We start from the raw sequence: 21135 nt of genomic DNA, 5'->3' as shown, positions 1-21135 counted from the left end.
CTAGTAATGCACATCTATAACTACATTCTTGAAGCTTTGAGCAAATTGGAGAAGCTCCGTTGGGTCTGATGGTGATCCCAATCGGTTTGACAGGATCACATAGGCATTTTGATCGTACTTCCTCACTGCAGCATAACCTGCTCTGTAATACCTTTTTAGGTTCTCTAGAGTCTAGAGTCACACCTGGTGTTCGAGGCTCATTCAGCAACTCAATGGCTGCAAGAGCTGGGTGATTAGCAAATCTGCACGTACAGAATATAAATTGTTAGACAAATCTAAGCTTACTATAACAAAATTACTTCTACAAAATATATATGGATTGATCATTGTACGTTTAGCATTTTAAGTTATAAAACTAGTTTCCCACTGCACCACCTCATTTGGTGCTCAATTTACAGTTTAGCAATGTAATTGATGACATGCCATATACATAAAATTAACCTTGATGCTAAGAATCTATAACTTCCACAGTCTCGTCTATATGTTCATCTCCCCATTCCTGAAAGCCATCTCTTGTTCCACTGTGACCATTGCCGCTTTGGGAACCATTGACAGCATGTAGGTCTATAATCACCTTCATTCCAGTGTTTCTGCACATATGTTCAAAGCATACTGTGAACCAGTAATTAATACTTGTAATTTGAAGCATTACGTTCTCTTTTTGGTATGTGCTTACTATATATTTATGTATGCAAGTATATATAAGAATGCGTGATATTGTTTGACGATCAAGTTTCCAGTACTTACTGTGCCCAAGTGAAAGCATTTTCCAAGGCTTGAAGTGATCCTCCAACAAAGGGTTTTGGAGGTGTTTGATCATATTTAATCCACCAACCAACTGGGATCCTCAGTTCCTCACAGCATTCAAGCCGTTGGACGACATGAATCTGAAATCTTCTTCGGTGATGTAAGAGTTCCAGTGATCCTATATAGCAAGCACATGTAGCTTAACGTCAGATGGAATCTATAATTCACTGTGTGCTTCTATCTGTTTAAACATTTCGACTTGTGGAGAGCGAACCGTTCTCAGTAGGTTTGGGGACACAGCGCTCAACTCCCTCTGCCAAGCCAACAGAGGGGCAGAGTTGTCTTTACTACCCTATCCGACAGTGTCCGACGCTTTCCCGACTATATCGGGAACTCATCGGATGGGACTTCAGCGTCTCATATCTTTGCACCTAATAATACGCTCGGACGCGCCGGAAAAGTCAAATTCGCGCCGAAAACGACCGAATACGTTCTAGAAAGTTGCTGCAAACACATTTATACCCCTGAATATAATCGGTTTAACTAAACCCATCGACCAGCTAAGGCCAAGGCCCGATCCGCAAGTACAACGGTTGTCCTCACGAAGCAACAACTTGTTCGATCTCTCAGTTCCGGCGCTGGCAAATTAAGTTCAATATCATAAGCCTGTTACAAGTATATGCTGGCAAAGGTCAAACCGTAATCCACTTTCTTTGTCACCAGGTAAGTCTCTTTGCTACTATCTTGTTGTTTCCCAGGCGTGACATGCAATCCCACAAACCGCTTGTTTGACACTCGAAAGTTGAAAGAATCTGCATTGCGCCTCCACAGCTTCATCACTTGATACAAAGCGAGAAAATCACTTGATGCCTATGATGCACGGACACCTCTAACCATGGAGTGTCGGAGCGTCGGACGCTCCCCGACACGCCGATACGTACCGATACGGTCCGACACGGCGTCCGACACGCCACGTGGCGTGTCTGAAAAGTCAAACTTTTTCGACACGGTTGCGACACGTTGACCATTTCTCGACACGGCGTCGACACGGTTTCGACACGCCACATCACGATTTAAAAAAAAATTCTCATTCTTCCTTTGCAGAGGGAGCCGCACTTCTCTCATTCTTCCCATTCTTCCCAAATAGTTCCCAGAGTGAGAAAAGCTGAACCCAGCGACCACAAGCCGAACCCAGCCTCCAGCTCCGACCGACGACCTCAGACCGGCGACCTCTCCAGCCTCCGACCTCATATCTGTAAGTAATTCTTTCTTTTTCTTTTCGTCTTTCGACCTCAAATCAGTGTGGGTGTGGGACTGTGGGTTACTGGGTTAGAATTTGATATATATATATATATATATATATATATATATATATATATTTGTATGAAGATAATGGAGTAAATGGAGGAAGGAGGTAAGTGCGGTGGGTGGGTGCACAGGTGTGGATCCGGGATCATATATAATCCAAACCCTTCTTCTTCTTTCAGTTTTGGACACAAACCCATTTGTTTCTGCCTTTCTGGCCAATTGGGTGTCTATATCTCGCTGATCTGAATTGGTTCTGCGCAAATTGGGTTCTGGTTTTTCTAATCCAGGTAAAGTTCCAGCTACCCTTTTGTTTTCTGGATCGTTTTTTCTGAATTTAGTATTTTGATTTGTGTCTAGCATTTCAATGTGCATTGCTATTTTGTTTGAATGCTGAGAAATGAAAGAAAAGATAGATTCTGGGATTCATAAGGTGCTGTAATTTCACAGTTTGTCGAATAAGGTATTCATAAGGTATGAGGTGAGAAAAAGCTTGTATACATACATTTCCCAGTACTGAAGTTTATTCTCTGTATTTATCAGGTTTAAGCAAACATAGGAGGACAAGTACACCAATATTCAAAAACACCAGGACTGCATTCAAAGTCTCAAAGTAAGCTACACCTAATGCTTTATCAGTTTTTCTAATATTTTTAGATCCACTTTCTCATGAATCATGCCTCCAATTTTCCTGAACCCTGCCTCGTACTAGTGTTGGATAGAATATTTCTAAGTAGATACTAAATATATTGTTATATGAATAGAAATCATTCTTCATCACAAGTTAGCAGATTCTGTATCTGATTTCCTCATATAATGTTAATCGATTCCATATAGCTCGAACATAGAGGAAAATCTTATATTCAGTAAGATTATTGTTTCTAAAATATATCTGCAAGTATACAACTTTTAATTCCTTTATCAACAAGATGTAGCCCGTTACTATACACGAAAATGACATTGGCTGTTAATACAAAGTCAGACATGTAATTACTATACATAATGTCCATTAGGCAATGTTATCAATAGAATGTTGAAGTGCTCTTAGGAGACTTCAGCACCAAGAATGAGCAAGTACATTTGATAACAATCTATTGTTGTTATGGCATTGAAGAAGGGTTCGGTAGATACTAGAGCCACTCTTCTGGAGTTCCTTTTCTCATTCTTAGCATTCTTACTGCTGCATTTGTTAGGGGTATCATACCTTAGATTCTGGGATTCATAAGGTGCTGTATAGTTGACATAGTTTGTCGAATAGATTCCTTATTTTGATTAGTATACTAATATACTTATCTGGAAATTAATGAACCCTTGTTGGATTTATTGGTTACTTATATACTATATATATATGTGTGATGTTATGATGACCTATGGTTCAATTTGTTTATGTGTTAGACTGAGAATTCTCCAGCTTGCAGAATTGTCTCTTGATGAACCGACATTAGAGAGGATGCTTGTTAATGATGAGATGGACTATTGAAGGTGATTAGTAGGTAAATTCTTAGCTATATATTCTCTATTATTTCAATTATTATGGAATCATTAAGATGTTTAGATTGATTATGGAATGACCAACTCTTATTGTGTATTAGGTGTTGCATTGTTGAAGGTGCAAAGTTGTTGCCCAAACGTCCAAACTCCAAAGTTGTTGCCTATTGTGGCTATTGCATATGTCATTTATGAACATCTCTTCATTTGCACTTACTAAATCTATTTGAAGTTGTTTGATTGTTATTTGTAATAGATTTAGAACACTATTTTGTTAATAAGATTATCCTTATGTCAAATTTTAGTATCTTTTTATATATTTAATATATAAATATATATTTTTTATTTTCCGTGTCGAAGTCTCTGTTTTTAGGTTTTTCCGTGTCGCCGTGTCGCGCCGTGTCGTGTCGCCGTATCCGTGTCCGTGTCCGTGCAACACACTTGATGCAAGGGAAGTACATATATAAAGATAAAGTTGAGATACCAGTGATCTGGAGAGCTCACCCTGAAAGTTTCCCATCAGAGGCTGAAGTGCGACCAACACTGATAATGTTACTACCCCAATCTTCTGCAGATACATACTTCTGAAACTTTGTAGGCTTCAAAATCATCAAAATGAAAAAAATTCAAGTTATTGATCAATGTGGTAGAACATATATGTTATTAAAGAACTGGAACAAATAAAGACGAAACACTAGTAGCTAGCAGCATCTATATTATATGCTATACCAAAAGATCATTGTCAGGTATTCCATCAAAGAGAGAAGGCTCCATCATCCAACCCTCTACAACCAGCCAGTTCCCCAGATTCACAGCCCAAGTTGCCACTGAACTCCTGTGCCGAGGAAAGAGAAACATCAATTGAGAGGTAAAGACCCCAAAACATGAGTTAGATGATAAAATGCCATCTTTTATCTCGTTGAGAAACTAATCATAAATCATGCATGGTACGTGACATATATATATATACAACTCCAAAAAATCCACTGTTTTGCAAGGTCAAGAATTCATACAATGAATAGCATGTATTAACTGGCATTTGTATGAAACTTCTTAAGATCATGATGTTGGTGTACATAGTTTGTTCAAGAGACTCAAGTTTGTTCAATTTGTACATAGTATTCAGTCAAATTAACGTTGTTGGTAAGTCGTGTTTTGGTTAAATAATATTTTACCCCACAACTTTGGAGTTATGGATTCAAACCAATGACTAAAATTTTGACGAAAACATAAATATCGAGAGTCCGAAAATTGGAAATTTCGACGAAAATTTTAAGGAAATTTTGATTAAAAAAAATAATTTAGTAAATTGATGGAAATTTATATAAGAACATGGAAATTTTGAATGAAATTTACAGAGATGTTTATTTGATCAATTATCTACTATATGTCACAAGAAATTATTATGTAACTATTAGTTTATAATGAGTTGTAGTAATTTGAGGTGAAATAATCGTCGAGAATTATTACAAATCTATTTAAAATAAATATATATTTTTATGACTGGGAACCCAAAATTAGGCTAGGTCTCACACTTTATTTACATATGATACATAAAACATGAAATTACATGAGTGATTTAAAACCACATAGAGAGTCTATGAGGTACAAAAAATTCACTATTTTCATCATGTCATTGAGTAGAACCCTGAGTATATTGTGAATAATTGTCATTAAAGTATACCTCCCATTTATAAGTTTGCATGTACTAACTTATATGTCAACTGTAAGGGTCATGGGTGATTGATTGTGGGTTGTGGTACTAGTAGTTCCCGTTCGGATCAAGTATTTTTCGACATTGACCATAACCATAGCTTTGTGAAGATTGTAATGAGGTGAACGAGGTTCGATTCCCCTCAACAACTAGTTTGGTTTTATTTTAATTTTAGGTGAATGTTGTGACATGGAATGCAATATGTATTATATAGAGCCATATATGATAACAAATTGGTGTAGTAGAGTTGACTACAACTTTGTGCTTGCCTCTGATAGATTAGAGGCTCAATTCTCACAACAAGCAATTCTCCAGTTTGGCACTATGAATAGTTTATTGGCTCATTCTTTTTCTTTCTGATATTCATCAGGTCTTCAGGTATTTTTTATGAACGAATCCACGCAGAGTGCTGGATGATAAGTAGCTCTGTAGCTGTGGACTCAAAATATTTCACGCTTTATTAATTAAGAAAGTGAAGGTCCCAAGGTAACTTCTTCTAACTGACTAGTGTTTTCCAATCTCAAGTGCTAACAATTTAATGCACAAATGCTAACACAAACTGAGAATTGATATACTTTAATATTGCATTCTTATAAAGTGAAGAGGTATTGCAGGATTACTTGTCCCTTGGGCTTCCCCAAACTTTAGACCAAAGGTTTATTGGACATGATTCATCCAATAAAATTTCCATAGTCAGGTGTTATTAGCTTCACCACAATCTATTTTGCTGTAAATTCCTTGAACTGATTGAAAAAATTGCACAAAGACAGTTTTGCTTCATGAAGATTAATAGAAAAAATTGCAAAGACGGCTGTATCTATCAGCATTGTTACAGATTATATACTTAGGTGATTGAGTTTTATATAGTTATTGTCAATCATCCATTTGAGGCTCCAGTGATTGTTCTGACACTTGTAAGACCAGTATGCCCATCCAAAAGTCGCATGACCGTAAACATCTAGTTGTGATTTGGAAAATCTCTGGTAGTCTTGTAATAACCCTAATTTTTAAACAACATTTGAGTGGATTTGAATTCTATAAAATTGTGAAATTTAAATTAGAATGGAGGTGATTGGTTACGACATTATGAAACGAGTAACGGATACGTTATCGGAACGTTTAATTCGAAAAACGTTACGTTTCCGCAACGTATATATCGACTTTTATTCCGTCGATCGGTTGCGAAAACTTCCTTCACGAAAGTTGTAGAGCTCGTCGATACGAGTTCGAGAGTATGTGACGTGTTCTAATCGGACGACGTACGTAAAAGTTGTTAATGTCGGAAGTTAGTTTCCGATTTTTGAAACGAGTATAAATAGACATTTTCAGATTAGGGTTTCCATTATTGGAAACCCTTCTCTCTCTCTTTGTTTCGCCGCCTCCCCTCTTCTCTTTCTTCTCTCTCGGCTTCTCTCTCTCTCCCACCCCGAAACCTCACTCTCTCTTTCCCTCAATCTCACCTCCCCCTCGCATCACCGACGATCTCCTCAGCCGGAGCAACGTGGTCCTCACCACCTCGCTCTACGACCACGCGAGCTCCCCCGCAGGCGACCCCGCAAGCTTCTCGTTCCCCGACCCCTTGCCTCGCGCCGATCGTTGACCTCCAGCTCCCCGTGGCCTGCACCGCCCCGCCTATCAACGTCGCAAGGACCTAGGCAGTCACCCTCCAGCCTGCCAGCACTTGCTTCGCCCCCGTGAGGACCCCCGACGTCGCCACAGTCGCTGCAAGCCGCAGCGCCGATCCACCTCGCCACTACCGAGCTCGAGACGAGCTTCCCACCATCGATTGAGGTGAGATAGATGCTAGGAATGATTATGTGATTGTTGAGGTGAATTTTTGATGTGTTTGGGATGAGATCGGAGGGAGATAGAGGGGGAGGGTTACCGCCGCCTAGTAGTGGCGCGTGGGGGAGCGTGGAAGGTGTAGGAGAGGGTCTGCCACCGTAGGAAGGAGGAGGAAGAGATGAGGGAGAGTTTTGGGGCGGCGGTGGCGTGATACGCGCCGTGGTTAGCCTCGGCGCGTGGGCCCCACGCGCGGCCCGCCGGAGGTGGGAATAGTTTTGACAGAAGGGTATTTTGGTAATTTACTGTGTACGGTAAATGTAAATGTAATTTTTATTTACTACGGTAAATGTAATTAAATTTTACCTTCGGTAAATGTAATTATAAATTACTTTCGGTAAATGTAAAAAGTAATTTTGTAAAAGGGTAATTTAGTAAATTTTATTTACTGAATTTGTATTTACATTTAAATCGTACATATACGTACAGAAATACGTATTAATATTTATACGTACAGAAATACGTATATAATATTTATACGTACAGAAATATGTATTAATATTTATACGTACAGGAATACGTATATAATATTTATACGTACAGAAATACGTATTAATATTTATAAGTACAGAAATACGTATATAATATTTATACGTACAGAAAATACGTATATAATGTTTATACGTACAGAAATACGTATTAATTGCATATTTGTACAGTATTCGGGAATAGTAACAGTGAACAGTAACACTGAACAGTAATTTCGTAAAACCGAAAAATTGCTGAACAGTAACCGATTATTACTGTTTCGGCATTTAAAGGTTTACGAAACGATTCTAAAATTCTTTTCTTATCTTTTCAAGGTGATCGTTAAATCGAGGAAATGAATTATCATCAGGAATTGTGGAATTACGCTCGAGTCGATAAGGTGAGTAAAATCTCACTGAATTACGAATCTACCCTCGTGGTGATTCAACATTTTTGCAAGTGTGTTTATTTAATGAATTACAACATGTATATAACTTAGTGGACTACGTATATACAGTATAATGGTAATAAATACATATATATATATATAGTTCATTAAATTACATACTGTTATTAATTCATTAAAAATAGTCATTTCGGTGACAGAAAAATTGTGCATGTGTGATTTTAATGGTACGATATGATGTGAGATTATCGTACGTAATTTTCAGGTGTTTATGAAATATGACATGTATGGGATATAGTGCACTATGTATATATTGTATAAATGGTAAATAAATACGAATATATATAGTTTGCTATATAATATACTGTTATGATTTTTATTGTGGATATATCGTGAAAGTTTTAAAACGTACAATATGATGTGTGATTATTGTACATGATTTTATCACGAAGAATGTGAAATATTGTGATTTGTCTTCGGACGTGATGTGTGGTACAATATGATGTGAGATTATTGTACATGTTCGGCAAGTCGGAACCTAGCCTTTGGCCGGGCAAAAGTTACGATACAGTTAGAGCTCTAGTCTGTCTGTCATAGTACTGCATGAAGGTAACAGGTGGTTATCTGCTCATGGGTACTCAGCTTGTTGTGGATGTTGGGTGGCGGGTGGTTACCCAACATCAGCGGTATACTAAGTGAGGGGTAACAGATGTGTACCAGAGCTCATTAGTTACCATTTTGTGAAAGTATTAGAGTAACCAGATGGGTTGCTCATTTCTCATGATTTTCATTATACTGTGTTGATGTGGAGTTGTGTCTTTTATGAGACAAGAGTTATATTAATATTTTACTCATACGAGCTGTAAAGCTTACCGGGTTTGTGTTGCAATCCCGGTGCACCAATATCAATGGTGTAGGGGATACTTCCGCAGGTGCTGAGTAGTGGTGATTGAGTGACGACTCCGAAGACTCGACGTCGTTCGCATCCAGTAGTGGTGAGGCTCTAGCATGGATTGTGTGTGAGATTTGGTGTAATTTTATTTGTGAGGTTGTTGTGAGGATTATACAATTCCATTTGTTATATGTTGAATTATCATTTGGTTTGTAATAATCGGCTTGACTGAGTTATATTTTAAACTCAGATGTGATCCGCTGCGACATTAAAATGATTTCGATTTCATTGAGATTATTTTGTGTTTAACGATTTTAAAATTTTGAGTTTTAAGCTTGAAATTTTAGGGTCGTTACAGTTGGTATCAGAGCCTAAGTGTGTATTTGGCGATTATCAATATCATCCGGGAGCGATGATCCGACTGCAGGCGGGCACCCATCACATGCTCCTCGGTATTGATATGTCGTCGGGTACGCGAGAGTGTTAGGAGCCATACCTCACGGTTTGGTCCTCTAGGGAGTATTGTGATGATACTTCGATGATTCATCTGATTTGGAATGTCATGTTATAATCTTTGGATCTGTTTTGGCTGAGTTCGAGATTTCTTGAGTATTGACTAAGTATATTGTTTTTGAAGGTGATGAACGGTGACAAGGGCCGAGGACAGGGCCGAGGACGGGCGAGAGGCCGAGGTCGAGGTAGGACCACATGCCGAGTCCGCAACGTGGAGAACCTTTATGAGGAGGCTGCTCCACAGGTAGAGCAGGTAGGCCGAGGTTGAGGTAGGGCCACAGGTCGAGTCCACAATGTGGAGAACCTCTATGAGGAGGCTGCTCCGCAGGAGGAGCAGGATGAGCCAGCTCCTGCGGTTAGAGATGACGGTCGAGTGTTGAAGCTGATCAAGGATATTAGTGCACTGTCAGCTCCGACCTTTCGTGGGGGACTAGATCATATGGTAGCTGACCATTGGATCGAGGGTATGGAGACATATTTTGAGATGATAGAGTGCACAGAGATTGAGAAGAGAAAGATAGCTACATTCTTTCTCAAGGGTGATGCTCTAGATTGGTGGAAGAGCATGAGACAGACTGTGGATGTGTCTACATTCACATGAGGAGGTTTCACCACCATATTCCGAGAGAAGTATTTTCCAGCCTCAGTACAGGAGGACTTAGAGTTGGAGTTCCTGGCATTGGTACAGGGAGACATGACCATTAGAGAGTATGATGCACGATTCTCGCAGCTATATCGGTATGTCAGGCCTATGGGTACGACTGCTTTAGCTCAGAAGTATCTACGTGGGCTGAAACAAGAGTACAAGACCATGATATCAGTCCTTTGCCTGACTTCACGGGAGCAGATATTTGAGAGTGCTATGAGTTTGGAGCAAGCAGAAAAGACTCAAGCAGGTGATGTGGGGAACAGAGATGCAAAGGGGAAAGGCAAGGCAATCTATACAGGCAGGGAACACTCAGGGCTGAAGGATAGGTCACGGAAGAGGCCAAGACCCCACTATCAGGCCCCGATAAGGGCACCACCCCTAGCTATCAGGGCAGCACCAGTCAGACCATTAGCAGCAGTGAGGTGTTATGGCTGCAATGAGATGGGACATTACGCCTCAGCATGTCCGAAACCGAAGAGAGGAGGGTGCCACCGGTGCGGGCAGGTGGGGCACATAGCTCGAGATTGTACCCGACCACTTCCGGGTAGACAGGAACGGCCGCAGAGACAGCTACCAGCAGGCCAAGCTAGAGTGTTCGCAGTGGGTCAGCGAGACACAGGAGTGGAAGGTACATTATCACTCTTTGACTACCTTGCTAGAGTACTGTTCGATACGGGAGCATCGCATTCATTTATTGCTAGTTCGGTAGTGGAGATGCTAGGATTGATTCCTACACCTCTTGGGAACGCTTTATGTGTCACTTCGCCCCTCGGAGTGTCACTTGAGTTAGAGACAATCTGCAAAGCTTGTCCGATCTTGATTGGAAGTAGAGAGTTCTCTGCTTCGTTGATTGTGATTCCGGATCACACTTATGATGTGATCTTGGGTATTGATTGGTTGAGACCACAGCATGCTGTGATTGATTGTTTTGACATGGTGGTGTCATTTCATAGACCTGGGGAGCCAGTTTTTCGTTATCGTTGCCTCAGGTCAGATAACGCCATGAGATCAGGAGTTTTAGCACACGTGGAGTCGGTGGATCAGAAAGTGACTATCGCAGACATTGTGGTGGTATCTGAGTTCGGTGAAGTGTTCCAAGAGATACCGGGACTACCTCCTCGAAGAGTGGTAGATTTCTGCATTGATGTAGTACCTGGTACGGCACCTGTGTCAAAGGCGCCCTATAGAATGGGACAGAATGAACTTAAGGAGCTGAAGGTATAGATCGATGAGCTATTAGACCAAGGGTTCATTAGACCTAGTGTTTCACCTTGGGGAGCACCGGTGTTATTCGTGAAGAAGAAAGATGGTTCACTACGGTTGTGTGTAGACTACAGGGAACTGAACAAGGTGACCATCAAGAATAGGTATCCCTTACCTAGGATTGATGACTTGTTCGATCAGCTCAAAGGTGCTACGGTGTTCTCTAAGATTGATTTGAGATCCGGTTATCATCAACTCAGAGTGAAGGAAGAAGATATATCGAAGACAGCCTTCAGGACCCGGTATGGACATTATGAGTTTGTCGTCATGCCATTTGGTCTAACGAATGCACCAGCTGTCTTCATGAGTTTGATGAACCAAGTATTTAGTCCATACTTGGATGAGTTCGTAGTGGTGTTTGTGGATGACATTCTGATATACTCCAAGACACAAGAAGAACATGTGGTGCACCTGAGAACAGTGTTGCAGACCTTGAAGGAGGCGAGACTGTATGCCAAGCTAGAGAAGTGTGAGTTCTAGAAAGAAGAGGTCAAATTCCTTGGTCATGTTGTCTCAAAAGATGGAGTACTAGTGGACCCGGCAAAGGTAGAGGCAGTGAAGAATTGGAGTCGTCCAAAGAACCCTACAGAGATTCGTAGTTTCCTCGGTTTGGCAGGTTACTACAGGAGGTTTATCGAAGGGTTCTCTAGTATTGCATCTTCATTGACCAAGTTGACCAAGAAGGATACTCCGTTCGTGTGGACGGATGCATGTGAAGAAGCATTCAGCAAACTAAAGACCAGATTGACCACAGCACCAGTGTTGACGATTCCATCAAGTGGTGGTGGCTATGTCATTTACAGTGATGCTTCGCTCCAAGGTTTGGGTTGTGTGTTGATGCAGCATGGAGGAGTTGTTGCGTATGGCTCGAGACAGTTGAAGATTCATGAGAAGAATTATCCGACACACGACCTAGAGCTTGCGGCAGTTGTATTTGCCCTGAAGATTTGGAGACATTACTTGTATGGTGAGAAATTTCAACTCTTTTCAGATCATAAGAGTTTGAAGTACTTGTTCTCACAGAAGGAGCTGAATATGAGGCAGAGGAGATGGATGGAACTCCTCAAGGACTATGACTTCACATTAGAGTACCACCCGGGGAAGGCAAATGTGGTGGCTGATGCCTTGAGCAGAAAACCGAGAGGCGTAGTAGCTTCGCTTATGGTTCAGGAATGGTTCATGCTAGAAGCTGCATCAGAGTTTGATTTGGTACCATCGGGAGGAAAACCAAGGGTCTTTCTTGGTAGTGTCACAGTGCAACCCACATTGATCACGAGGATCATACAGGGTCAGGCGCAGGATAGGCACTCACGAGCGAAGTTGGCGGAGCTTGTAGTTGATACGCTTGACGAGTGTCCTTCTGAGTGGAGAGTTGGATCCGATGGAGGGTTGAGGTTTGGGGCAAGATTGTGTGTCCCAGATTGTGATGACCTTCGGGAGGAGGTTCTTCGTACGGCACATCGTTCACGCTATACCGTCCACCCAGGGAACACCAAGATGTACAAGGACCTATGCAGACAATTCTGGTGGAACGGTATGAAGAAAGATGTAGCAGAGTTTGTATCGAAGTGCCTTACATGTCAGCAAGTGAAAGCAGAACATCAACGACCAGCTGGCATGTTGAAACCACTGACTATTCCTCTTTGGAAGTGGGAGCAGATATCTATGGATTTTGTGACCGGGTTGCCTAGATCGAAGAAGGGTCACGATGCCATATGGGTGATTGTCGATCGATTGACGAAGTCGGCTCATTTTCTCCCAGTGTCGATGAAGTACTCAGTGGACGTGCTTGGGAAACTATATGTGGATGAGGTAGTGAGACTTCATGGTGCTCCAGTTTCTATTGTTTCCGATAGAGATGCACGTTTCACTTCGAAGTTCTGGGGTGGTTTGCAGAAGGCGATGGGCACTACCTTGGATATGAGTACAGCTTTTCACCCTCAGACGGATGGACAGACAGAGAGGGTGAACCAGGTGATGGAAGACATGTTGAGAGCATGTGTGTTGGATTTCAAGGGTAGCTGGGAAGATCATTTGAGATTGATTGAGTTTGCCTACAACAACAGCTACCATTCTAGCATTGGTATGGCACCGTATGAGGCACTTTATGGTAGGCCATGTCGATCTCCGATCTGTTGGGCCGAAGTTGGTGATGAGGCACTGATGGGCCCAGAGGTGGTTCAGGAAACCACTGAGAAGATCTCGATCATTCGGGATAGAATCCGGACCGCTCAGAGTAGACAGAAGAGCTATGCAGACCTGAAGAGGAGACATGTGGAGTTTGAGATAGGTGATCATGTGTTCTTGAAAGTTTCGCCTATGAGGGGTGTAGTGAGATTTGGCAAGAAGGGAAAGTTAGCTCCGAGGTACGTTGGACCCTTTGAGATACTTGAGAAGGTGGGCGAACTAGCTTATCGACTAGCCTTGCCTACTAGCATGTCGGGCGTACACAACGTCTTCCACATTTACATGCTGAGGAAGTATGTACCAGATGAGTCTCATGTGATCGACCATAGCACCATTGAAATGAAAGAAAATGCCACGTTTGTGGTCGAGCCGGTTCGTATCCTGGATAGATCCACAAAGAAGCTTCGGAGGAGAGAAGTTGAGCTAGTCAAGGTGCTGTGGAGTCACCATGATGAGGGTGACGCATCTTGGGAGCTAGAGTCAGATATGATGACCAGATATCCACAGTTGTTTGTTGAGTAAGTTTGAATTTCGGGACGAAATTCCTTTAAGGGGGGTAGATTGTAATAACCATAATTTTTAAACAACATTTGAGTTGATTTGAATTCTATAAAATTGTGAAATTTAAATTAGAATGGAGGTGATTGGTTACGACATTATGAAACGAGTAACGGATACGTTATCGGAACGTTTAATTCGAAAAACGTTACGTTTCCGCAACGTATATATCGACTTTTATTCCGTCGATCGGTTGCGAAAACTTTCTTCACGAAAGTTGTAGAGCTCGTCGATACGAGTTCGAGAGTATGTGACGTGTTCTAATCGGACGACGTACGTAAAAGTTGTTAATGTCGGAAGTTAGTTTCCGATTTTTGAAACGAGTATAAATAGACATTTTCAGATTAGAGTTTCCATTATTGGAAACCCTTCTCTCTCTCTCTCTTTGTTTCGCCGCCTCCCCTCTTCTCTTTCTTCTCTCTCGGCTTCTCTCTCTCTCCCACCCCGAAACCTCACTCTCTCTTTCCCTCAATCTCACCTCCCCCTCGCATCACCGACGATCTCCTCAGCCGGAGCAACGTGGTCCTCACCACCTCGCTCTACGACCACCCGAGCTCCCCCGCAGGCGACCCCGCAAGCTTCTCGTTCCCCGACCCCTTGCCTCGCGCCGATCGTTGACCTCCAGCTCCCCGTGGCCTGCACCGCCCCACCTATCAACGTCGCAAGGACCTAGGCAGTCACCCTCCAGCCTGCCAGCACTTGCTTCGCCCCCGTGAGGACCCCCGACGTCGCCACAGTCGCTGCAAGCCGCAGCGCCGATCCACCTCGCCACCACCGAGCTCGAGACGAGGTTCCCACCATCGATTGAGGTGAGATAGATGCTAGGAATGATTATGTGATTGTTGAGGTGAATTTTTGATGTGTTTGGGATGAGATCGGAGGGAGATAGAGGGGGAGGGTTACCGCCGCCTAGTAGTGGCGCGTGGGGGAGCGTGGAAGATGTAGGAGAGGGTCTGCCACCGTAGGAAGGAGGAGGAAGAGATGAGGGAGAGTTTTGGGGCGGCGGTGGCGTGATACGCGCCGTGGTTAGCCTCGGCGCGTGGGCCCCACGCGCGGCCCGCCGGAGGTGGCGCGTGTGCCACACGCGCCGCCACGTGCGGCGGTGGGAATAGTTTTGACAGAAGGGTATTTTGGTAATTTACTGTGTACGGTAAATGTAAATGTAATTTTTATTTACTACGGTAAATGTAATTAAATTTTACCTTCGGTAAATGTAATTATAAATTACTTTCGGTAAATGTAAAAAGTAATTTTGTAAAAGGGTAATTTAGTAAATTTTATTTACTGAATTTGTATTTACATTTAAATCGTACATATACGTACAGAAATACGTATTAATATTTATACGTACAGAAATACGTATATAATATTTATACGTACAGAAATATGTATTAATATTTATACGTACAGGAATACGTATATAATATTTATACGTACAGAAATACGTATTAATATTTATAAGTACAGAAATACGTATATAATATTTATACGTACAGAAAATACGTATATAATGTTTATACGTACAGAAATACGTATTAATTGCATATTTGTACAGTATTCGGGAATAGTAACAGTGAACAGTAACACTGAACAGTAATTTCGTAAAACCGAAAAATTGCTGAACAGTAACCGATTATTACTGTTTCGGCATTTAAAGGTTTACGAAACGATTCTAAAATTCTTTTCTTATCTTTTCAAGGTGATCGTTAAATCGAGGAAATGAATTATCATCAGGAATTGTGGAATTACGCTCGAGTCGATAAGGTGAGTAAAATCTCACTGAATTACGAATCTACCCTCGTGGTGATTCAACATTTTTGCAAGTGTGTTTATTTAATGAATTACAACATGTATATAACTTAGTGGACTACGTATATACAGTATAATGGTAATAAATACATATATATATATAGTTCATTAAATTACATACTGTTATTAATTCATTAAAAATAGTCATTTCGGTGACAGAAAAATTGTGCATGTGTGATTTTAATGGTACGATATGATGTGAGATTATCGTACGTAATTTTCAGGTGTTTATGAAATATGACATGTATGGGATATAGTGGACTATGTATATATTGTATAAATGGTAAATAAATACGAATATATATAGTTCGCTATATAATATACTGTTATGATTTTTATTGTGGATATATCGTGAAAGTTTTAAAACGTACAATATGATGTGTGATTATTGTACATGATTTTATCACGAAGAATGTGAAATATTGTGATTTGTCTTCGGACGTGATGTGTGGTACAATATGATGTGAGATTATTGTACATGTTCGGCAAGTCGGAACCTAGCCTTTGGCCGGGCAAAAGTTACGATACAGTTAGAGCTCTAGTCTGTCTGCCATAGTACTGCATGAAGGTAACGGGTGGTTATCTGCTCATGGGTACTCAGCTTGTTGTGGATGTTGGGTGGCGGGTGGTTACCCAACATCAGCGGTATACTAAGTGAGGGGTAACAGATGTGTACCAGCGCTCATTAGTTACCATTTTGTGAAAGTATTAGAGTAACCAGATGGGTTGCTCATTTCTCATGATTTTCATTATACTGTGTTGATGTGGAGTTGTGTCTTTTATGAGACAAGAGTTATATTAATATTTTACTCATACGAGCTGTAAAGCTTACCGGCTTTGTGTTGCAATCCCGGTGCACCAATATCAATGGTGTAGGGGATACTTCCGCAGGTGCTGAGTAGTGGTGATTGAGTGACGACTCCGAAGACTCGACGTCGTTCGCATCCAGTAGTGGTGAGGCTCTAGCATGGATTGTGTGTGAGATTTGGTGTAATTTTATTTGTGAGGTTGTTGTGAGGATTATACAATTCCATTTGTTATATGTTGAATTATCATTTGGTTTATAATAATCGGCTTGACTGAGTTATATTTTAAACTCAGATGTGATCCGCTGCGACATTAAAATGATTTCGATTTCATTGAGATTATTTTGTGTTTAACGATTTTAAAATTTTGAGTTTTAAGCTTGAAATTTTAGGGTCGTTACAAGTCTTGCATAGATGCTGCATTGATTGGTCATTCTGCAACCCATTCCCCTGTAGAGTATACAAAGTACAGTCTCAACCCTTAACCAATGTAGCTTACCAGAGCTTTGTACTGTAAAATTTTGTTTGTTTTTAGAAGAAGCAAACAAGATGGTCATAGATTGACAAGTGCTTTGATCATCTCTTACCAACATAAGCGAGAGATCCACTAGACGTGGTCAAAGCATCAAGATCAGAACGTCTTTGGTTGTAGATGAAATCGAGGTGTTGTTGCACACTAAATTTGTTGAACTTGTCTATATACATGCTGTAGTAAGCACGTCTATTACTACCTTACTGAGGCCTTGGGCAAATGAGAGGAGCTCCTTTGAATCGGCAGGTCCCAAGCGGTTTGATAGCACTACATAGGCACTTGAAGTGTACTTCCTTACAGCATCATAGCCATCTTTGTAATACTTTTTGAGGGTGTCTAGAGTCACAAGTGGCGCCCAAGGCTCATTCATTAGCTGAATAGCTCCAAGAGCTGGATTTTTAGCATACCTGCACATTGGTGTATGCAATCAAGCTTCCTTAGCACATATTTGTTTGTGTTCGTGTGTGCGTGTGTGTATGCCTAGGAAACTTAAAAGGCATTAAACCTTGCAGGTAGGAAATCTATAATTTTTACTGTGTCCTATATGTTGGAATCTCCCCATTCCTGAGAGCCATCTCTTGTTCCACTGTGATCCAAGCCATTTTGTGAACCTTGAACTGCATGTAGTTCTATAATCACCCTCAACCCATATTCTCTGCATATATAGGAGTATATCAGGAATATTCTAATTTGAAGAATAATGTTCCTTCTGGTTTTTCTGCACCATTTTCTTATTTGCACTACTGCCTATGATTATAAATGTTTGGTGATTTTTTAGTACCCGGAACTTACTGTGACCAAGTGAAAGCATTGTCCAATGCTTGCAATGATCCGCCAACAAAAGGCTTTGGAGGTGACGGATCATATGCAAATATGCAATCCACCATCCAACAGGGATCCTTACAGCATTCAAGCCACTGGACGACATGAATTTGAAATCCTCTTCGGTAATGTAAGCATTCCAGTGGTCCTGTGTGTGTGTATGTGTGTGTGTGTTAAGCACATCTGGGTTTATCATCATCTACAACTTATGATTGACTGCATTCCCTTGCTGTTTGAACAGTTAAGCTTCTGTTTTCGTTTTGGTTAAGAAATAACTTGCCTGCATGACTTGAGGGGCTTTATCCGGACCATAACCATTTGTTAACTGGTATTCACCCTTTAAGGAGCCTACTATTGTCATATCAAACACTGATGGATTACTGTCATCCCAACCCGAGTCTCCATAATCTGCAATCAGTACTGTATCGGATTTCGCCTAATTAGAAGAAGAAGCTTATGTCATTCATTTTATAACTCATTTATCCAATCTACAAAAAGTTCATGTACATTGTTGAAACTAATCCGTGGTTATTCACCATATTGTCTATCAAATATATTATCACCAAGTACCAGTATAGTCCCAGTCCCCTTCTAAACATATGAGTCGATCTAATTAGCATTGTATCTGATGTAAACTCAATTTCCTAGCTCATGCTACCACAGGCACAAGTGTACCTGGAGAAATAAGCCATTGGATGCTTGAATGCGAATCCTATTCGGCTCGCCTTCTGTCCTAACAATCCGAAATGTTTAAGTGTCGATCACCAGGTCCATCTTTCTTTGCTACTATCCTGTTGGTCTCCTGGTGCGGCAATCCCACAAAATGCTTCTTTGACACTCTAAAGTTGAATGACCTTTCATTGATCCTCACAACTGCATTTGATACACAAAAGAAGGAAATCAGGTGATGCAAGGAAAGTAGATATGAAGCTAAAGCTCAGTTACATTATTCTGTAGAGCTGACCCCGAATGTTTCCCAATCAAAGGCTGAACTGCGATTACAAACAACAATGGAATCGCCCCCATCTTCTGCAGCCAAACACTTCTTTAGCTTTGTGGACTTCAATTGCACCTTTGTCCCATCCTTTTGTACATCATGAAAAGCGAAACCTCAAAATTATTGATCACTGTGGTAGAATATCTCATTGAACAACTGAAGCAAACCATGATAAACCACTACTAGCTAGCAGAAACTACTTTACCAAGAGATCTTTGTTAGGTATTCCATCAATGAGAGAAGTTTTCATCCAACCCTCTATAACAAGCCAGTTCCCAAGATTCACACATTTTAGTGGCAACTTCAACTTCTGTGATGATCAAAGAGAAGAAAAACATGACAAGTAAAGAGCCAAAACAGGTTAGATACTGAAGTAGTGTGACATCTTTCTGAAAATTCAAGAGAAATGAGAAGACCTCAGCTACATATATGGTAGCCAATGTTGGCAGATTACTAAATTAACAAGTATACTGTTCAAATTGTATTGATCTGCTTGCTTATCCATCTCTAGTTCCAATTCAATATCTCAGGGATGAGGACACAATGGGGTTGCTGTGCTGTAGTTAGAACATTTTGATTCCAACTGAAAACATTCAGTATTTTTGTCTTATAAAGGTGCATTTAGTATTTTGTCTTTGAGTTTTACATTTAATGAATATTTATCATGCTATCATGTTATATAGTGCTCATAATATTCTTCAGCTTAACAAGTAAAACTTCATTAGAGAATTGATAGAAGCATTTTATGCTATGATTATATTGTCTAATTCCTCATATTTTCTATGTTATTCTCTTAAACATTATCATTTTGACTTACTTTTATTATTTTAGGTGTTTTTGGAAGCAAAATGAGAGAATTGTGAAGAAAAGATGCATTCAAAGCTGAATCAGAAAATCTACATGTGCAAAATGATCAACTTCGACGGATCATAGCAGACAGCTCACACGGTGGAAAATTATGAACATATATCGATGAAAATCTCTTTCAGTCTACTTTCCAGAGCCGTTAGAATCATATCAATATCATTTTTCTATAGAAAGTTCTGCATGATTTAGCGAGCAAATGTTTTTCTGTCCGAGAATTACGTTGTGGATCGAAAGTTATATTTCAAGGCCCGCACCACTCCAAGCATCCCATGGACGACTTTTAAAGTATAATTCTAATATTGGAGATTATGGAGTCAATTTAGGAGGCAAGCAAGAGAAATCCTATAAAGAAACAAAGAAGACAACTCTAGTTTGAAAAGGAATTTTGTAACTCTATAAAAGGAGACTTCTTCCTCTCTTCTCATGGGCCATCTCTTCCTCTCTTCTTCTCCTCTCTGCCCTACGGGACAGCATCCACTATGTTTTTATGTAGCTAATTCTCCTTGTTAGGGGCGAGGTTAGAAATCCCGAATATGTGATAGACATGGTTTGATTATTGGTTTCGTTATTATTAAGTTTTTGAACACGTTTATTTGGTTTTGTTTTATGGAGAACTCTTGCTTGTTCATGTTCATGTTTGCGCAACATAGAATATTATGAACTTGTGAGTGGGGCTAGAAATAGGTTGACTGATCTCCTAAACGGTTAGAAGACATTTTTCAAAGTAGTAAAACCTATAGGACAATAGGTGAAACCAAATAAAGAGGATTGCATGCTAGGTAGGCGTTTCCACACTAGTTTTGCATACTTGTTTCGATCAAACTTTCATTGTGTTTATTGCTTAGGATAATTCATTGATAGGATATCATCTATACCTGGATTGGTTATTCTAAAAGCTAAGTAACGGCGTGTCATCTTGCTCTAGTAGTTGTGGAAAGTTTTAAGAACTTATGCAGTGCGTCCACGGTTTGTTCTTGATTGGAACCGATTCTTAACTTAATAATTGAAACCTAGAATTTTACACATTTTTTTGAAACGTATTCGGTGGTGGACAACTGAATCTCTAATCTCATCTCGAGCTGCTTATATTTCTTAAGTTTGTTTGAATTGTTTATTATTGTTTCTTATTTTCTTTTCATTATAATCATAAAACTCCATAATTCATTGATCTAGTTAGTTTAGTTTATTTACTTTTTATTTAACATAAATTGTGAAAGTACTCTCAATCTCTGACATCGAATGATTCTTGTTTATTCTATAATACCAATTG

General features: G+C 40.4%; 1 protein-coding gene and 1 pseudogene across 1 annotated transcript; both read right to left on the bottom strand.

Moving 5' to 3' along the window:
• LOC126802030 (probable glucan 1,3-beta-glucosidase A) lies at positions 1 to 1584 on the bottom strand. Its single transcript, XM_050529560.1, is given in 6 exon segments — positions 1 to 165; positions 167 to 256; positions 455 to 590; positions 748 to 854; positions 857 to 925; positions 1468 to 1584. Coding segments are annotated over 6 exon segments (684 nt in total).
• A 2456-nt stretch (positions 1585 to 4040) lies between these two features.
• Positions 4041 to 19359, bottom strand: LOC126802023 (probable glucan 1,3-beta-glucosidase A; annotated as a pseudogene).
• Positions 19360 to 21135: the final 1776 nt, after the last annotated feature.

Source organism: Argentina anserina, chromosome 1 (genome assembly GCF_933775445.1).
Source record: "Argentina anserina chromosome 1, drPotAnse1.1, whole genome shotgun sequence".
NCBI lineage: Eukaryota > Viridiplantae > Streptophyta > Magnoliopsida > Rosales > Rosaceae > Argentina > Argentina anserina.
This window is presented reverse-complemented; position numbering and strand designations above follow the sequence as displayed.